This window comes from Talpa occidentalis, unplaced genomic scaffold, assembly GCF_014898055.3.
Source record: "Talpa occidentalis isolate TD23 unplaced genomic scaffold, MPIMG_talOcc4v2.1 talOcc4.2, whole genome shotgun sequence".
Classification (NCBI taxonomy): Eukaryota; Metazoa; Chordata; class Mammalia; order Eulipotyphla; family Talpidae; genus Talpa; species Talpa occidentalis.
This window is the reverse complement of record NW_023602073.1, coordinates 115,597,227-115,612,239: the sequence shown is the minus strand read 5'-3', so window position 1 is coordinate 115,612,239 and position 15,013 is coordinate 115,597,227. Positions and strand designations below refer to the sequence as shown.

The following is a 15,013-nucleotide window of genomic DNA, read 5'->3' as shown; positions in this document are numbered from 1 at the left end:
TAATAAAATGTCATTTTGACATCTTATAATTGAGAAATTGGTGAAGGTATATTCCCATTGGATGCCATTATTTTCATCAATTTTATATACCAAAGTATTCCATTTACAAACCAGTTTATGACATTGTTTTTCAGTCTCTGCTTAAATGTTATTACTAACAGAATTTAGAAGCTGGAAAGAACTGATATACATTCCTGACTATGCCAGTGGGACATCACTTCACTACCAAATAAGCTAAGTGAATGACTTCAAACTGGATGTCTTACAATGAACTTTTTAGAAATTAATAAATTTGTTCTGCCATGATGGGCTCATTTTGTGAAAATAATTACCTGTAATCACCCAAGTAATACACAAAAATACCATTCTTTACCAAAGATAAGTATTGCAGGAGAGTCTTAAGTCTTCTTTAGATGCTATTCCCAAATTCTGGTGCCTTCCTTTTACTTTAAGCACAGTTGTTATCCTTATGGTGTATCTCTTTCCAAACACATTATTGTAGATAGACAGACAGACACATTTTTACATTTTGGTATGTATCTTTCCAAAAAGTTTTTATGGACTTATAGATATGCACATGTATTTTATAGTACAAATTTTCTGCAATTGGTTTTTTTGTAATTATAATTCATAAACATAATTTAGAGATTTACCAATTGCAGATGCATTGAACTAATAATTACTGAACATCTACTTAAATGCCATGCATTGTTCTAATTGCTACAGACACAGGACCAGACAAAGGCAAAGTTCCAGCTCTCACAGAGCTCATATTCTAGAGATATTTCATTTTATTCTACCACAGCATAATGATCCAGTATAAGAATATCACAGATGACTATGCCAATCTTTATTGATGAGTTTTTTATTATTAAAAATTCTGTGTAAACATCACTGTGCATGACTACTTGTGAACATGAGAGTATTTCTTTAGGGTGTATACCTGCAAATGAGATTGTTGGGTCTCATATAAAAGATAGTTCTAATTTAATTAGTTTATTTTAAAGATTTTTTTTATTTACTTATTCATAGAAAAACTGGGGTGTAGGCCAGAGGTACAGGGGGTAAGAGGATTCACCACAGACAGAGTGGGGAGCAGAACAGGCAGATTTACTGAAAAACTGCTAAGGGGTGTAGTGGGCAGGACAGGAGAGGTCTGTTGTGCCATATGTGGGTTAGCTCCCTGGCCAGGGATTGAACTCTGGCCAAAGCGGTGATAGCGCTGAAACTAACCCTTAGGCCACCAGGGAGACTCATTTCTAATTTTAATAGACATACAGCATTTCATTCTAGAATGGTTGCAACATTTTAGCAGCATGTATATGTGTACTGAAAAATAGGCATCTCATTATTTTACCTTGTACTCCCTGGCTACTAATAAAGGAAAGCATCATTTTGTATTTTTTTTAATTGCCAATTTTTATTTATTTTTTTATTTTATCTTTCCACCACATACTAGGTTGGGAATTAAGAACTCACACATAAAAAAATGTTGAATTCAATTGGATAAACTGAGGGTGATTTATGTCACATTGCTTAATTATAAAACAAAACACACTCTGACAGCACTTGGCAAATTCCAGTATTATTAACTCAAATATTTCTTACCCCACCACAAGCCTTCAGGTTCATAGACGTGCATCATTCTCTCCCTGACCCAACTGTTTCACTGCAGGACCAAATTGCAAATTATATTTGCCAAAAAATGAACTGGGTGACTTTTTGGAAGATACAAATGATGATCACTGTGTGGGTGTGTGTTTATGTCTGTGATCTAAAACTGTTCACCTGCCTAGTCTTCACTGGCCAGTTTAACTACATTATTATTTAAACTAATTATGATTATCATTACAGATAACAAGTGGCCAAAAAACCAAAATTCATGACAATTTCAAGTATTGGTAAGGATATTGAGAATGTAAAGTATCTGGAACTCTCCTATACCATACAAATGCTTTATCCTATAATGCAGCAATTTCCCTTCCAGATACAGATCTAAGGGGAAGATTTAAATTGGTACACAAAATACAGGTAAATGATGCTCAATAAGCATTTCTTGTAAATGGGGATTTTTTAAATCCCCAATTTAAATTAACTTGAGTATCTATCAACTACAGAATGAATAAATTGTGGTATAATAATATAGTAGCATACTGTACAGTATGAAAATGAATGAATTACTGTTATATTCAACAACTAGGATGAATCACAGAAACATAGTGTTGAAAAGACGGCAGGCATAAGAAAATATCTATCAGCTAATTCCACTCATATAACGAAAAAAGTAAGACAAAACTAATCTATGGTATTAGGTATCCCTCTAGGCAAAGAACATTGGTTGTATGGCAGCATGAAGAGGGGTTTCTGAGAGACCAGCAATGCTTTATTAGCTGAAAATATGTCCAAACTTAACAGTAGCAACAGTAATTACAAATAACTCTTACATTTTCATGACCATAAAATACATCTAAGAAGTCAAATGCTAAATCAAAAAATGAAAGTGTCAATCTAAAGAGAATCTATGATACAACATAATAAGACTTCAGGAGAGAAAAGCAAGCATTTGGTAATTTAGTTTGCTCAAATTTGCATTAAATAACATTCTAGACTAAGTTTACTATATTGTCTCCCCACATAACAAGTGTTGTTTAATTATGACCTGTTGGAGATAGTTGTCAAATAAACTTAATTTAAAAAAGCCTTTGTAATAAGTCAAACGCCATGTTGGAAAAAAATTTGTTATGTTATTCCCACTGTTGTTGTTGTTTTTTTTTGCATTTCTGTATTACCCTTAGTAATGTATGTTACCTTTGTATCTTCCTCCTCACTTCCTGAGATTTTCTTGTCAAGGTATTGTTAGGTAATTAAGAGCTGTCACTCTTTCTGATTTCTTCCATGGAGCTTTTTGAATTTGCTTAATTTAACAACAGTAGTAATGAAAACAGCTGCCATTGCTTTAATATGTTAATGCTTATCTGCAATGCATTATGAATTTACAAACCACAGTTCTCCTTTACCCAGATCATAATCTTAGAATTTCATTCTTAGCTTAATGGAAACATCATGTGACTGGATTTTTGTCTCGCTTGTAAATATCACTGGATCCTGATTTAGAGTGTCACTGAACTTTGCAGGCATCAAATAACAGATCTGTATCTGTAAAAGTAAATAGTCTTTTGTTTTTAGAACTAAGGAAATAAAACTTTTGCCAATAATAATTTCCAAAAGCTCAGACTCTTAAAGGTAGAATCAAGAACATGTGGGACAACTCTCTCCTCATTTCTCCCGGAAGAGTACGGCAAACTAAACTCCAAATTTTATTTTCTAGTGTTGATTTAAGATCGCTCAGTTTTAAATTTAACTGGGTCAAATTTTAGAAGGAACTTTGTTCTGACAGTATTTATACATTCCACGTATTCTAAGCATGAGAAAAAGAGTTCTCAAAAAGTCATTTTTCTCTGAAAGAGTGGGCACGCGTGCACAAACTATGCTGAAGCTGGAATATAAGGGGAGCCTGCGTCATAATGGAGAATTCCTACGTTGCCTTGGTTAATGCTGTCAATATGGTGGTCACTAGCCACACATGGCTATTTACAGTTAAATTAACTAAAACTAAATAAAATGTAAACGTCAGTTCCTGCAACACCCTGGGCCACATTTCAAGAGCTTGACGGACACATGTGGCTGGAGACTACCACACCAGACAGCATAGACACAGAACACTGCATTGCTTATTGTCTGGCGCTCCTCGAGGTTAACTTCAGTCTACAATTCCCCAAATTATCAGCCATGGCTGCATAAAAAAAAGTGTGGTATTTGTATCAAAATAGCAAGCAAACATGATTTGGTCAGAAATAGAACATTTTAAAAAGTAGGAGTAGTAATTATAATTATGAAACCATGCCAAAGCTTCGGTGGGCTACAGGGGAAATACTCTGCCCACAATCAGGTGGTTCAAGCCTCACACCTGTGTTTCAGTTGCATGTCTGTGTCCTCACCTGTCAGATGGTGGCCAAATGTCACTTTTCCTTCCTCATGGATTAAGCGGATGAAAAGCAAGCCTACATGATGACAGTACTGTGGACAGTGGTAAGCACATGCTTACATCATTATTGTTATATCAAACACCACTTCTGCTATCAGTAGATTTGAGGAGCTCAGAATGGAAAAGCATTACTGATGTGACTCCAGAGGTGACTGATCATTTTAGAAAGCCTTGACTGGACAATTCTTTCTCATTAAGAAATGATAGAACACGGACCTCCCCTGGTGGCGCAGGCAGTTGAGCGTCGCGCTCTGAAGCTGTCTACAACCTCTGCAGCGCCGCTTTGATCCCAGCCGGTGGGTGGGCGACAGTCCCACATGGCGTGGCAAACCTCTCCTGTCATACCCGCTGCTTCCCTCAGCAGTATATTTTGTCAGTCTGCCTGTTCTGTTCCCCACTCTGTCTCTGGTGAATCTTCTCACCCTCCCGTGCATCTGGCCTATACCCCATTCTTGTATAAACAAATAAATAAATCTTAAAAAGAAAAGAAAAGAAATGATAGAACATTGCTGTCATGGAGGAACTAGTACTCTCTGATATATTGTCCCTCCAGGGTTTTACCATTCTGAAGGATATCCCCATTTTCTATTTCTCTCTGCACACCTTTACTGCATTACCTGCTGGGCAGGTCTGTACTGTACTCAAGAATTGTGTAGGGGTATGGCCTTAGTACCTCCCACTTTTTTTTTCCATTCCCCTGGGTGTGTAACAATCAAATAGGAAACTTCCAGATCTTGGTTAGAAGAAAAGACCTGTAAACTGTAAAGACACTTATCTCTGACTAGGTGGGGGAAGAAGGGAGCAATGTGGACCTCCTTTAGGAAAAAGTAAACCATGATCTGCTACAGGGTTTGTGCCAGCAAGGTAAGGACCTATTTTGTGACACACATGCCAGCCTCTTTAGTTGGAAACCTAAAACTGCTCCAGGCTTGCAAGAAGAAAGATGAAATGACTGATAAGGGCACAGAACATTACCTTAAGAACCAGGTTGGGGAAGGACTCCATGAATAGACTTAAAACTTAGGACGTTATATGCTAGGCCTGATGATATCCTTCAAGATAAAATAATACTTATGATAGTGTCTTCAGGTATTTTTAAATAAAACAACACTACAGTAATTTTAGATTTATAGGTAAATCACAAAAATAGTAGAGAATTCCTTATACCTCACACTTAATTTCCTCTACTGTAACATCTTACATCACCACCACACATTTGCCACAATTTTTATTTATTTATTTATTTATTTATTTATTTATTTATTTATTTATTTATTTATCCATCCAAGCACTGGGTACAGTCAGAAGCAAGGGAGGGTGAGAGAATTCACCAAAGCCAGAGCGGGGAGCAGAACAGGCAGAATGACGAAGTACACTGCTGAGGGGAGCAGCAGGCGGCAGGAGAGGTCTGCGCGCCATGTGGGACCCTCGCCCAGTGGCTGGGGATCGAACCAGCGCTGTAGAAGCTGTGGGCAGCTTCGCAACCCAGCACTCAACCACTGTGCCACCAGGAAGGCCCCATTTGTCACAATTAATGAACCAATGTTGGTATCTCATTAACTAAATTCCACACTTTGCTCATCTTTCCCTATTTTTTACCTAATAGCCATTTTCTATTCCAGGTTCCCATCCAGGATTCCATATTACACTCTATGTCCTTAGGCTGTTTCTCATCTATTCCTTGTTTTTGATGACTTTGATCATTTCTCAGCGTATTTACTAGTCAGGTATTTTGTAGACTGTCTCTTACTTGAGATATGTCTGATCTTTCTATTTTTTTAATGGGCAGATGGGTTTATGGGTTTTTAGGAAGAAGCATATAAAGGTAAAGAGCCATTCCCAGCTTATCATATCAACGGTACACACCATCAACATAACATAACGTATCACTGTTGAATTTGACCTTGATCACCTGGCTGATGCGCTTGTCAGGTCTTTCCCTTTGGAGTTAGTCTTCACCCCTCCTTCTCATTCTGTACTCTTTGGAAGTTACTATGTGCAACCATAATTAAGGAGTGGGGAGTTATTTTCCACCTTCTTGATGGCAAAGTGTTTGCATAAATTATTTGGAATTCTTCATAGGAGTGTAGTCTCCCTGTTTATTTGTTCAATCATTTATTTATATCAATATGACTCACTAATATTTATTTTATACTTTGGGTCTCTGGGTTATAACCTAGTACTACTTATTTTGTTCTCAAATTGTTTTAGCTTTGGTCATTGCAAGCTGTATTATTTGATATTTGATTCCTGTATTCCTTTGACATACCCCATCATTATGTTGTTTTTGTTTTTATTTATTTTTGAGCACTTCCCTACTTTCTGGCACCCTGGGTGCTCCAAGCTCATCTTGTGTACTGCCTTCCTGGTCATCGAGTCAGACATTTCCAAAGAGCTCTGGTTCAATCTATTGGAGAATAATATTAGAATTCACTTCTACCACATTTCACTTCTCTCATATCGCAACATCTTTGGCAGATGGGAAAACTAGAGTTTAGAGTAGCTAGTGGATAAGTTCAAGGTCAAGGCTAATGATGGCAGTGTTGGGACAAAAGTCAGTCTTCTGATGATAGTTTGGTGTCTTCTCCACTAACTGATGTCTTTGGATGAGGAAATCACTTTAAAGACTAGATTAAACACTTGTAGGAAAAAAAGAATAAGACTTTCTAGAAGATAGTCATTGTAGTAGGGAAATTTCAACAGTGATACATAAGAGATTCTCCTAATCAGTTAGGAGAAACCAGCGGAGATTTTAGGAATGGAAAAATGTCTTTAAGTATCTTGTAACTGAGGTTCTCATTTTTGGTCTTCCTCTCCCTCTCCCCCTCCCTGATACTGGCCACAGTCTACAGCCAGTTTTGTTGGGGAGAGGGTGTGTTCCTACAGTCGACAGTGGATAGCAATCAAGAATTTGCCAAACATCTTATAATGCATAGGACAGCCCCCACAATAAAGAATTATGTAGTTGAAAATGACCACAGTGCTAAGGCTGAGCGACTGTAACCAAAGGGTGACCACTGAAGGAACTTCATTCAATTTTATTCTCATTCTATTCTTGTTGAATTATCTTTCTCTTTATGTCTAGGAGGGATGGGCAATGATGGGAACTTCTCTGACTCTGTGATTGTGTCATGAGTTAGCATGCCATCAGAAGGAAAAGACCCCCCCCCCACCATTTTGGTTAAAGAATGTGACTCACAATCTGAAAAGAAAGACTCTCTTGGTCCTCATGGAGGGGCCAAATAGAGGAAGGAGTGAGCTTTAAGATGAGTTGCATGAGTCAAGCCAGGTATGTGTTGCCCAAGTACGAGCACAGCGTGAAATCAGTCTGAAAGGGAAGGCATATCTCCATATACACCATCACTCACTGGCCTCCTGTCTGCCATCTTCTGGTTCAGGAACAAGTTGTACAGAACAGTAAGGTGCCTTGGAAACTCTGCCAATGAATTGGGGAACCTTACTAAGGAGATGGCTGGTAGCCAGAAACTGTTGTTCACTGCTCTGTGGCCTCAATTTGGAGAGGAAGTGGGTGACTGAATCCCTGTTTGTTGATGTAGTCACTGACCACCCAGCAGCAGCTTAACAGAAGAAAGAACACTTTTGTTGACCAGTTCTCTCCTGGGAGCTTTAGAACAAGCTTGCTTATTCCTGGTACTAACAAGCTGATGAAGGGACATGTTTCAGCAAAGCTAGGTGGGCCTTGGGGCCAAAAATTGCCATTGCCCTCCATGAAAAAAATGCCATTTATAGGGCAATATAACCTGGGGTGATCCTATTGGGGAGTTCCTGATGATGTAGATATGAGTATGTGAAATGCACTATAGTGTCCAATACACAGTAATGGTTTCCCAGGATAAAAATAATAAAAAACAAAAGCTATTTAGTGTTTTCTATGTGTCAGGCCCTGTGCTAGGTGCTTTACTTATAATCTTACTGAACCCTCCTAAATAGTCTATGAGACAAGCACCAAGTTAATTTTCACACCTGGAACTAAGAAATATTTGCGTAAAATGGCCCATGCTAAATAATCAGAAAGTAGCAGAGTTGATACTGAAATCTCTAATACTCTAATAGCTTCAATATTTGGGTACCTTTATCACTGTTAACATAAATATTTTAGGAATAATTTGGTTACAATTTGGTCACCCTCAAGCTAAACTTGTACACTACCATTGCCTCTTTTACAGAAAAAAAAATGCTAATTTAATAAAAATTTAGGTAAACATAGTAGAAACATACAGGAAATAAAACAGAACTTCCATAAAATTTCTAATATTTGGGACAATCACATTCTTCTCCCATGATTTTTATGGTGGAATCTTGCTATAAAATTCTGGCATAAAGCAAGTCATTTTCTAAGCAGCAAATATACTATTTCACTGTCTAACATACATTTGCATTATACATATTTTGTATGTATGTTTTGTTGCATACAAATGTATTCTCTTGATATTTCAGTGAACAAGTTAATTAAGAATTTCCAGTGATGATATAAACCACAGTGTGACAAAGGCTGATCCTAGTCTGGGAAGCAAAAATACTCCCCAAATACAAAGGAGCAGAGACATAGAAAATTTGAAAGCAGTTGAGAGCAGAAATGACGGCGCAGCAAGATGTCTGACCTCCAGGTATGAAGATTTACAGTATATTTGGGGGGGAGGGATAGGGAGTAGATAGGTTACATCCTTGTTTTTTTTAATTTATTTTTGCTCTTGTTTGTATTTTTTAAAAAAATTCTTGTATCAACACAAAATCTATGTAATAGAAATATTAGTGCAATGTCAGAGCATTGTGTAATAAAAACAGTTGAGTCCTAGCCTCTATATGTATATCTTCAGTACTGATCTCAAAGGTCACCATTTTAGGCATTGTTTTAACTCTTCTGATAATTTACATTCACAACTCTAAATAACATAACTACAGTGCTAAGTTCATAAGCTTTAGATAATATCTTTTGACTAAGCAATAAGGAATGAGGATATATTTAACTAACATTACCCTTTATTATCCTTCTCCCTCCACTTTATAATTTTTATTTTTTAAAAGATTTATTTATTTATGCATACAAGAGCTGGGGTACAGGCCAGAGATGTGAGGGGTGAGAGGATCCACCAGAGACAGAGTGGGGAAAAGAACAGGCAGACTGACTGAAATACACTGCTGAGGGGAGCAGCAGGTCTGCCTCGCCATGTGGGTTTCTCCCTGGCCAGCTGGGGATCAAACTCTTGCTGCAGAGGCTGTGGACTGCCTCACAGTGCGGTGCTTAATCCCTTGCACCACTAGGGAGGCCAGAAGCAACATCCTGCCTCCTTCTCACAAACATATAGAGCAATTTAAGATTAGTCAGACTATGAGTTTTAGCCAAGATCAGACAGCAAGCAAGCTGCAAGTTCAAAATTGAAACTAACTCTCCATTTCCCTTATGCCAGTGCTCTTTGTTTTTACCACAGCTGCCTCACACATGGGCTCTTTCTGCCTTTTGTTTAGAGTACATCATCATGATTTTTGATTTAGAGGTTTTGTGATAAATTACAGCACTCTTATGGAAAGCAACACAGTGCTTTTTTACTCCACATTTATTACTAGATGTTACAGGGCAGGATTTTTAAAAGTAAACAATGAAAGATTCAAGAACTAGGAGAAAATACAAACTAAAAGGCCATTACACAAAGAGCTGTTAATGAGTTGAATAGTCCATGAAAGACAAAGATTCACTTGCTTCCTCAAGTAATACATTGGAGTCTGAAAGGCGCTGGGGTTATTACATACTTCTTAATCTAGTGTTCATATAAAAGGGAGCAGGCACCCCAATCATGTTCAGGTGAAGGACAATATTCCCCAAGAAGTTCAGAACAGGCCTTCCCAAGACTTTGCCAGTGGATTATTTTGAATTGAGCTCACGAGAAATTTTTTTGATCACTTGTAATTACAGAGCATCTGTTTTTTCAATGTCAAGTTTTCTTCCTCTTTCCTTAAGCCCCAAGCTCCTATCCAATTCCCTAGTCTAGGACAAACCCTTGTTGTGTTGCCCCAATTTTTTACTTTAGAATTTGCATTCATGTACATTCCCCATACATGTAAAATCAAATGTGTTCTTTTCCTAAATAATCCACTGACGTTAATTTGATTGCTTGACTAGCCCAACAAGAGCCGCAAGAGGAGTAGGGGGAAATTTCCTCTACCCGCTGTAATAACAAACCCAGTATATCTAACACAAACAGCTTCTTAGAAACAACGCTGGGTAGTGATTCTGAAGAGTAAAGGGCAACCAGAAATCACTGAAGAGGAGAACAGGTGTGAAGAAGATGACCTGTGGAGAGCCAGGGAAGCTGAGTCCAGATAAGCAGGTTCATCTGACAGTAGTGTGAGCACAAAGAAGCACATGGCAGGAGTTCCTAACAGAGAAAATGTAGCCTCAGAAACAGACAGAATGTTAGGGTTTGGACCAGGTGGCTTCTTGTTAGTTGAAGATTTATACTCTCAACAGGCATTAGACAAAACCTGAAATTTCAATTTCAAAATTTTGAATTTCAGGTTTACTTTTATAATACACAAACGTTCTTTAAGATCTGATTTTCAAGTTTATATCAAAAGGAAATAGTTCAGGGAGAAAATGTTTTGAAGGAAAAAAAAAGAATCTCCTTAGCAAGAAGAAGCAATTTGAGCAAGAATAAGTGTCCATTTCAAGATCTGTATTTGCATATGCTTAACTAGGTTTTTCTCTTTAAAAGGATGGGAAGTAGGGAGAAGTACAACTCTCTAAAGCAGAAATGCTTAAGAATATTCATAACAATATTTGATTATATACAAAAAGAGGAACTATGTTTTCTCATCAATAACAAAATAAGTAGATATTTGAGAACTCATTACATGCCACATACTGTAACACACTATATACATTATCTCACAATAATATAACTTATTCCAACTTTAAGTATGAGCAAATGAAAATTTAATTAATGGCTAAAGTCACTGTTAAGTCCAAACTGACACCCATCTCTTAAACATTACACACACTACCACTAAGTACTTAGTTAAGTGGATTGAAAAATCCATATAAGTTCTTATCATGATATAAATATCAATTTTCATCTGAGAAATGGGGAAAGGGAGATTGATCAGATACATTTCATAACCCTAAATCTTTATTCTTGTGTTTCTACCTCACCCTTATTCTATCTCTATCTCTCTTTATAAAATCCAAAAAACAAGGGACAATCACCGTAGCTCACAACTAGCAAAACTGATATAAATTCACCTGTGCTAATGTCTCCTGCTCCCTTGCTGGTGAAGACTTTAAAAAATAATGAGAACAAGGAGCCAGCAGGTTCAGAGCACTCAAATATATAGAAATACTGCATATCAATAGACACAGATAAAGGAGTTTTATGTGTTAAGAGAAATAGCTCAAATTTTAGATGTTGATTATAGAAAATTTTTTTTAACTACATTATTACACAAAAAATGCTGATAACTATGTAGATATTTTTAGTAGTAGGAAGATTTTCTTTATAGGTACTTTAGATAGACTTTTTTTTAACCATACTTCAAGTCATATACTTGTTGGTATCATGTATAGTGAATAATCAATGTGCTATTCTTATGTGCAATTAATCAAATACATAAAATCTTTTTAAGTTAGCAACTGCTGAAGGTTATATCATCTTTTCAGTGATCTATTCATGTAAATGTATCAGTAAATAGTCATGAAGCACCTAAGTAGAAATCACTTGTATTATTAGACCTTTTACTTTCTTCTTCTTTCCTTTGAATTACCTTTCACCTGTCTCTATCCAGAGAAATGGGAACTATTACAAAGTAAGATAGGGTTTTTTGTTTGCTTTTGGCTAAAACTGTTTGAATACCTCAGTTCTTTCTTCTTATGTCTCTTGTAGCAACTGGGCTGGAGTTTGGGTCAGAGGCAAAAATTCTTTCCAAAATATAGTATAAGGGTAAGAGTTGTTCATTATTCTCTCTCTCCCCACTCCCTTCTTTCTATAATATATTGATGTCCATGACTAAATAATGCTAACTGGCTAGAAGCCCACATTAGATTTTTTTTTTTTTGGTGGGACCCTCGCCGGTAGCCGGGGATCAAACTGGTGCTGCAGAGGCTGCGGGCAGCCTCGCAACCCAGAGCTCAACTGCTGCGCCACCAGGGGAGGCCCCACATTAGATTTTTACAGAAAAGATGTTCCTACTATTAGCATTCAGCCTAGGATTTCAGAAGCTCAGGTCTTGGCTTAGGTTCTGACACTAACTTCCTACATAACTTTGGTGAAGTCACTTTAGGTCCCTGAACCTCAGTTTCTTCATTTAAAATATTCTTAATTTCTCAAGCCCCTTTCAGTTCTGTGATTCTAGGGTTTTCTTGTATCGATCTTTATAAATAGGGGTAACTACTAACTAGGACCACATTGAAGCCTCACACAGAAGCCATCCTAATGTAACCATAAGAACTAAGCTTGTATCTGACACCTTCTCATATTATTGAAATCCAGCAAATCTGCCATTTGCTCCTTAGTAGAATGATTCTTTCCAGGCGTTTCACGTACCACATGATTCCTGCAATTCAGTTGTCAAGAATCCAGTGACCACTGCATTTTTGGCAACTTCACAGGTCTAAAGTCTTTCCTGTTTAATTTTATTCAAAACCGAATAAAGAGTAGTAAAGAGTAGAGGCTTTCTGCATTGGGTGCTTACACCCTTCCCACTCCTTAACCGCAGTTTTGTTTCTCTTGAATTAAATTTAGCTGAGTAAAAAGAGCAACTGATGTGATGGGGGTTTGTTTTGTATTCTGAAGACACAATGCCACTAATTCCATTATTCCACCTATTCTTTCCTCCATCCAAACAACTCTCTACATCTTTCTCTCTTCCTTATCCACTAAAAAACCAATTTATCTTCACTTTTAGAATAAGAAGCATCAGAAAGTACTTCCTTGCACTCTATGCAATAAGATCACTTTTCAAGAAACTCTCCCTCCTAATCCCCACTCAAGTATTTCACACAAAGAAAAGGAAAAAAAAAAAATCAGAAGATAATTTGAAAAACCACTGTTTTGGCTCAGGGAATGCTGACTTTCCCTTACTGAAGATGTGGTGATAGGAAGAGAAGAAAATAAATATATATTACTAGCTCCTAAGTGCCAGGTGCTTTAAATAGCTCACCTCATTTAACATCTATGACGGCCTTCATGATTAGACATTGCTATACCCATGTTAGAGAAAAAAAAAAAAAAAAAGGCCTGAAATTGATGCAGAGAATTCAAATAATTTGCCCAGATTTAAACAAATCCCACGCACGTTCATTTCATTATTCATGCTATTGACACTATTCTGCCACTATCTGAAAACCAATAAGAGAGCATCTATTTCATTTCTCCAATGAAATCAGTTTTAAAATCTCCTATCAACAAATGCCTCAGTCAAAAAATGCCTTCTTGAAAGGCAAATACACACACACAACACAGTATACAGCAAAATAATAATGTTCTTCCTCTGAGGGGATGCTAACAGCACTTAGCATTTAACTGAGCAATTGCTGCCTTCTTTGCCCACCCTCTTCAGATGACATGGGGGTTTGTATCGTCCTATTCAGGATACAGCTCTATTAAAATCACTTTCTTCACCCTCGGAACATTTTGCCACAGCCAGTACAAATATTTACTCTCACTTGACAAGCAATTGCTTTTTTAAAGGAGAGGAAAGCAGTCTGCATACCTGGTTTAAACTTTTGAACTTTATTTCATCCACAAGCACTAAGGAGAGCTGGCAATGTCAGAATAAGCACAACTAAGTGTTTGTATATTCATTCCTGTGTTCTCCTTAGTGGAAAAAGAATCTGAATCATTTATACAAAATGTTTAGAAATAAGACAGAGATATGCAGGATATGTAGAGAATAAACAACACAATAAAAACAATCTGTAAAATATCAATCTTGTGAAGATGAAATTGAGAATTATGGTAATTCTTTAATATCATACACTAGTCAATGATGAAAATGTCTCCGGTGCTTTATACAGTTTTTATAGTTTGGCTTGTCTAAATCAAGATATAAGCATGACTCACATTATACTTGGTTATTTCTTAAGTTTTCTTTAATCTATAGTTTTACTTACTTTTTCTTGGTCATTTACTGATGAAACTGGGTCATTTTTCCCTACAGAATTTTCTCATTTTGAACTTTGCTTATTACCTTTCTAGTGTCAAGCAACTTGTTACTCTAGTTCCTATATTTCTATTAACTAGTAATTCAAGAGGTTTCATACAATCTGGGTTTGATGTATTTTTTATCATATCAAAACAGGAGACACAAAATAACTGCAGAGTTTTGTGTTTGTGTGATGTGAAGATTTATCAGCAGGCTTAGGGGTTTATCCTCTTCTCCATAAGACTTTCGCCTCAGAGTATTAGCAGCCACTGATGAAGGCTGCCCAGATTCATTATTTCATTAGGCACTACAAAATATGTTATCAGTGCTATCATTTCTTTCCCATTTTTTAATTTAAAGCTGAAAATCTTCTATGAGGAGAAAATTTTCTGTACCAGCAATTTGGTTATCCTGCATTAGAGGTAAAGGAGAGATAACTGCTTGATTCTTTCCTTTTATCTGCTATCTTCAGACCCGGTTCCTTTGTATTCTCAAAAATGCCGCCAGTTAAATATTTAAGAAATAAAGTAAAACACATCCTTTTCAGCTGATCTCTATATATACATGCCTTGTTTTATTATTTTTTACTTTATTGTGCTTTCAAAATATTGCCTTTACAAATAGATTGTAGCTACCCTGCATGGGACAAGCCTGGCATTTTTCAACAGCTTATGTTCGCTTTGTGTCTCTGTCACTCTGTGGTATTTCTAGCAATAGTTCAGACCTTTTCATGATTGTTATGTGATGGTGATGAGCAGTGTTCTGTGTATAAGATGGTGGAGTCTATATAAGATGGTGAAGTCAACTGACAAA

General features: G+C 36.8%; 2 protein-coding genes across 4 annotated transcripts in view; one reads left to right on the top strand and one right to left on the bottom strand.

The window, feature by feature from the left end:
- NT5DC1 (5'-nucleotidase domain containing 1) overlaps nucleotides 1-15,013 on the bottom strand; it is a 114,359-nt gene that overhangs the window by 37,221 nt on the left and 62,125 nt on the right. The gene's annotated exons all lie outside the window — the stretch shown is intronic.
- Nucleotides 3,827-15,013, top strand: part of COL10A1 (collagen type X alpha 1 chain) — a 54,570-nt gene continuing 43,383 nt past the window's right edge. Inside the window, exons 1-2 of the mRNA XM_054699118.1 lie at nucleotides 3,827-4,089; nucleotides 8,504-8,673. Coding sequence (XP_054555093.1) covers nucleotides 8,659-8,673 — 15 coding nt within the window. The 5' untranslated portion in view covers nucleotides 3,827-4,089; nucleotides 8,504-8,658. The remainder of the gene's footprint in view (nucleotides 4,090-8,503; nucleotides 8,674-15,013) is intronic.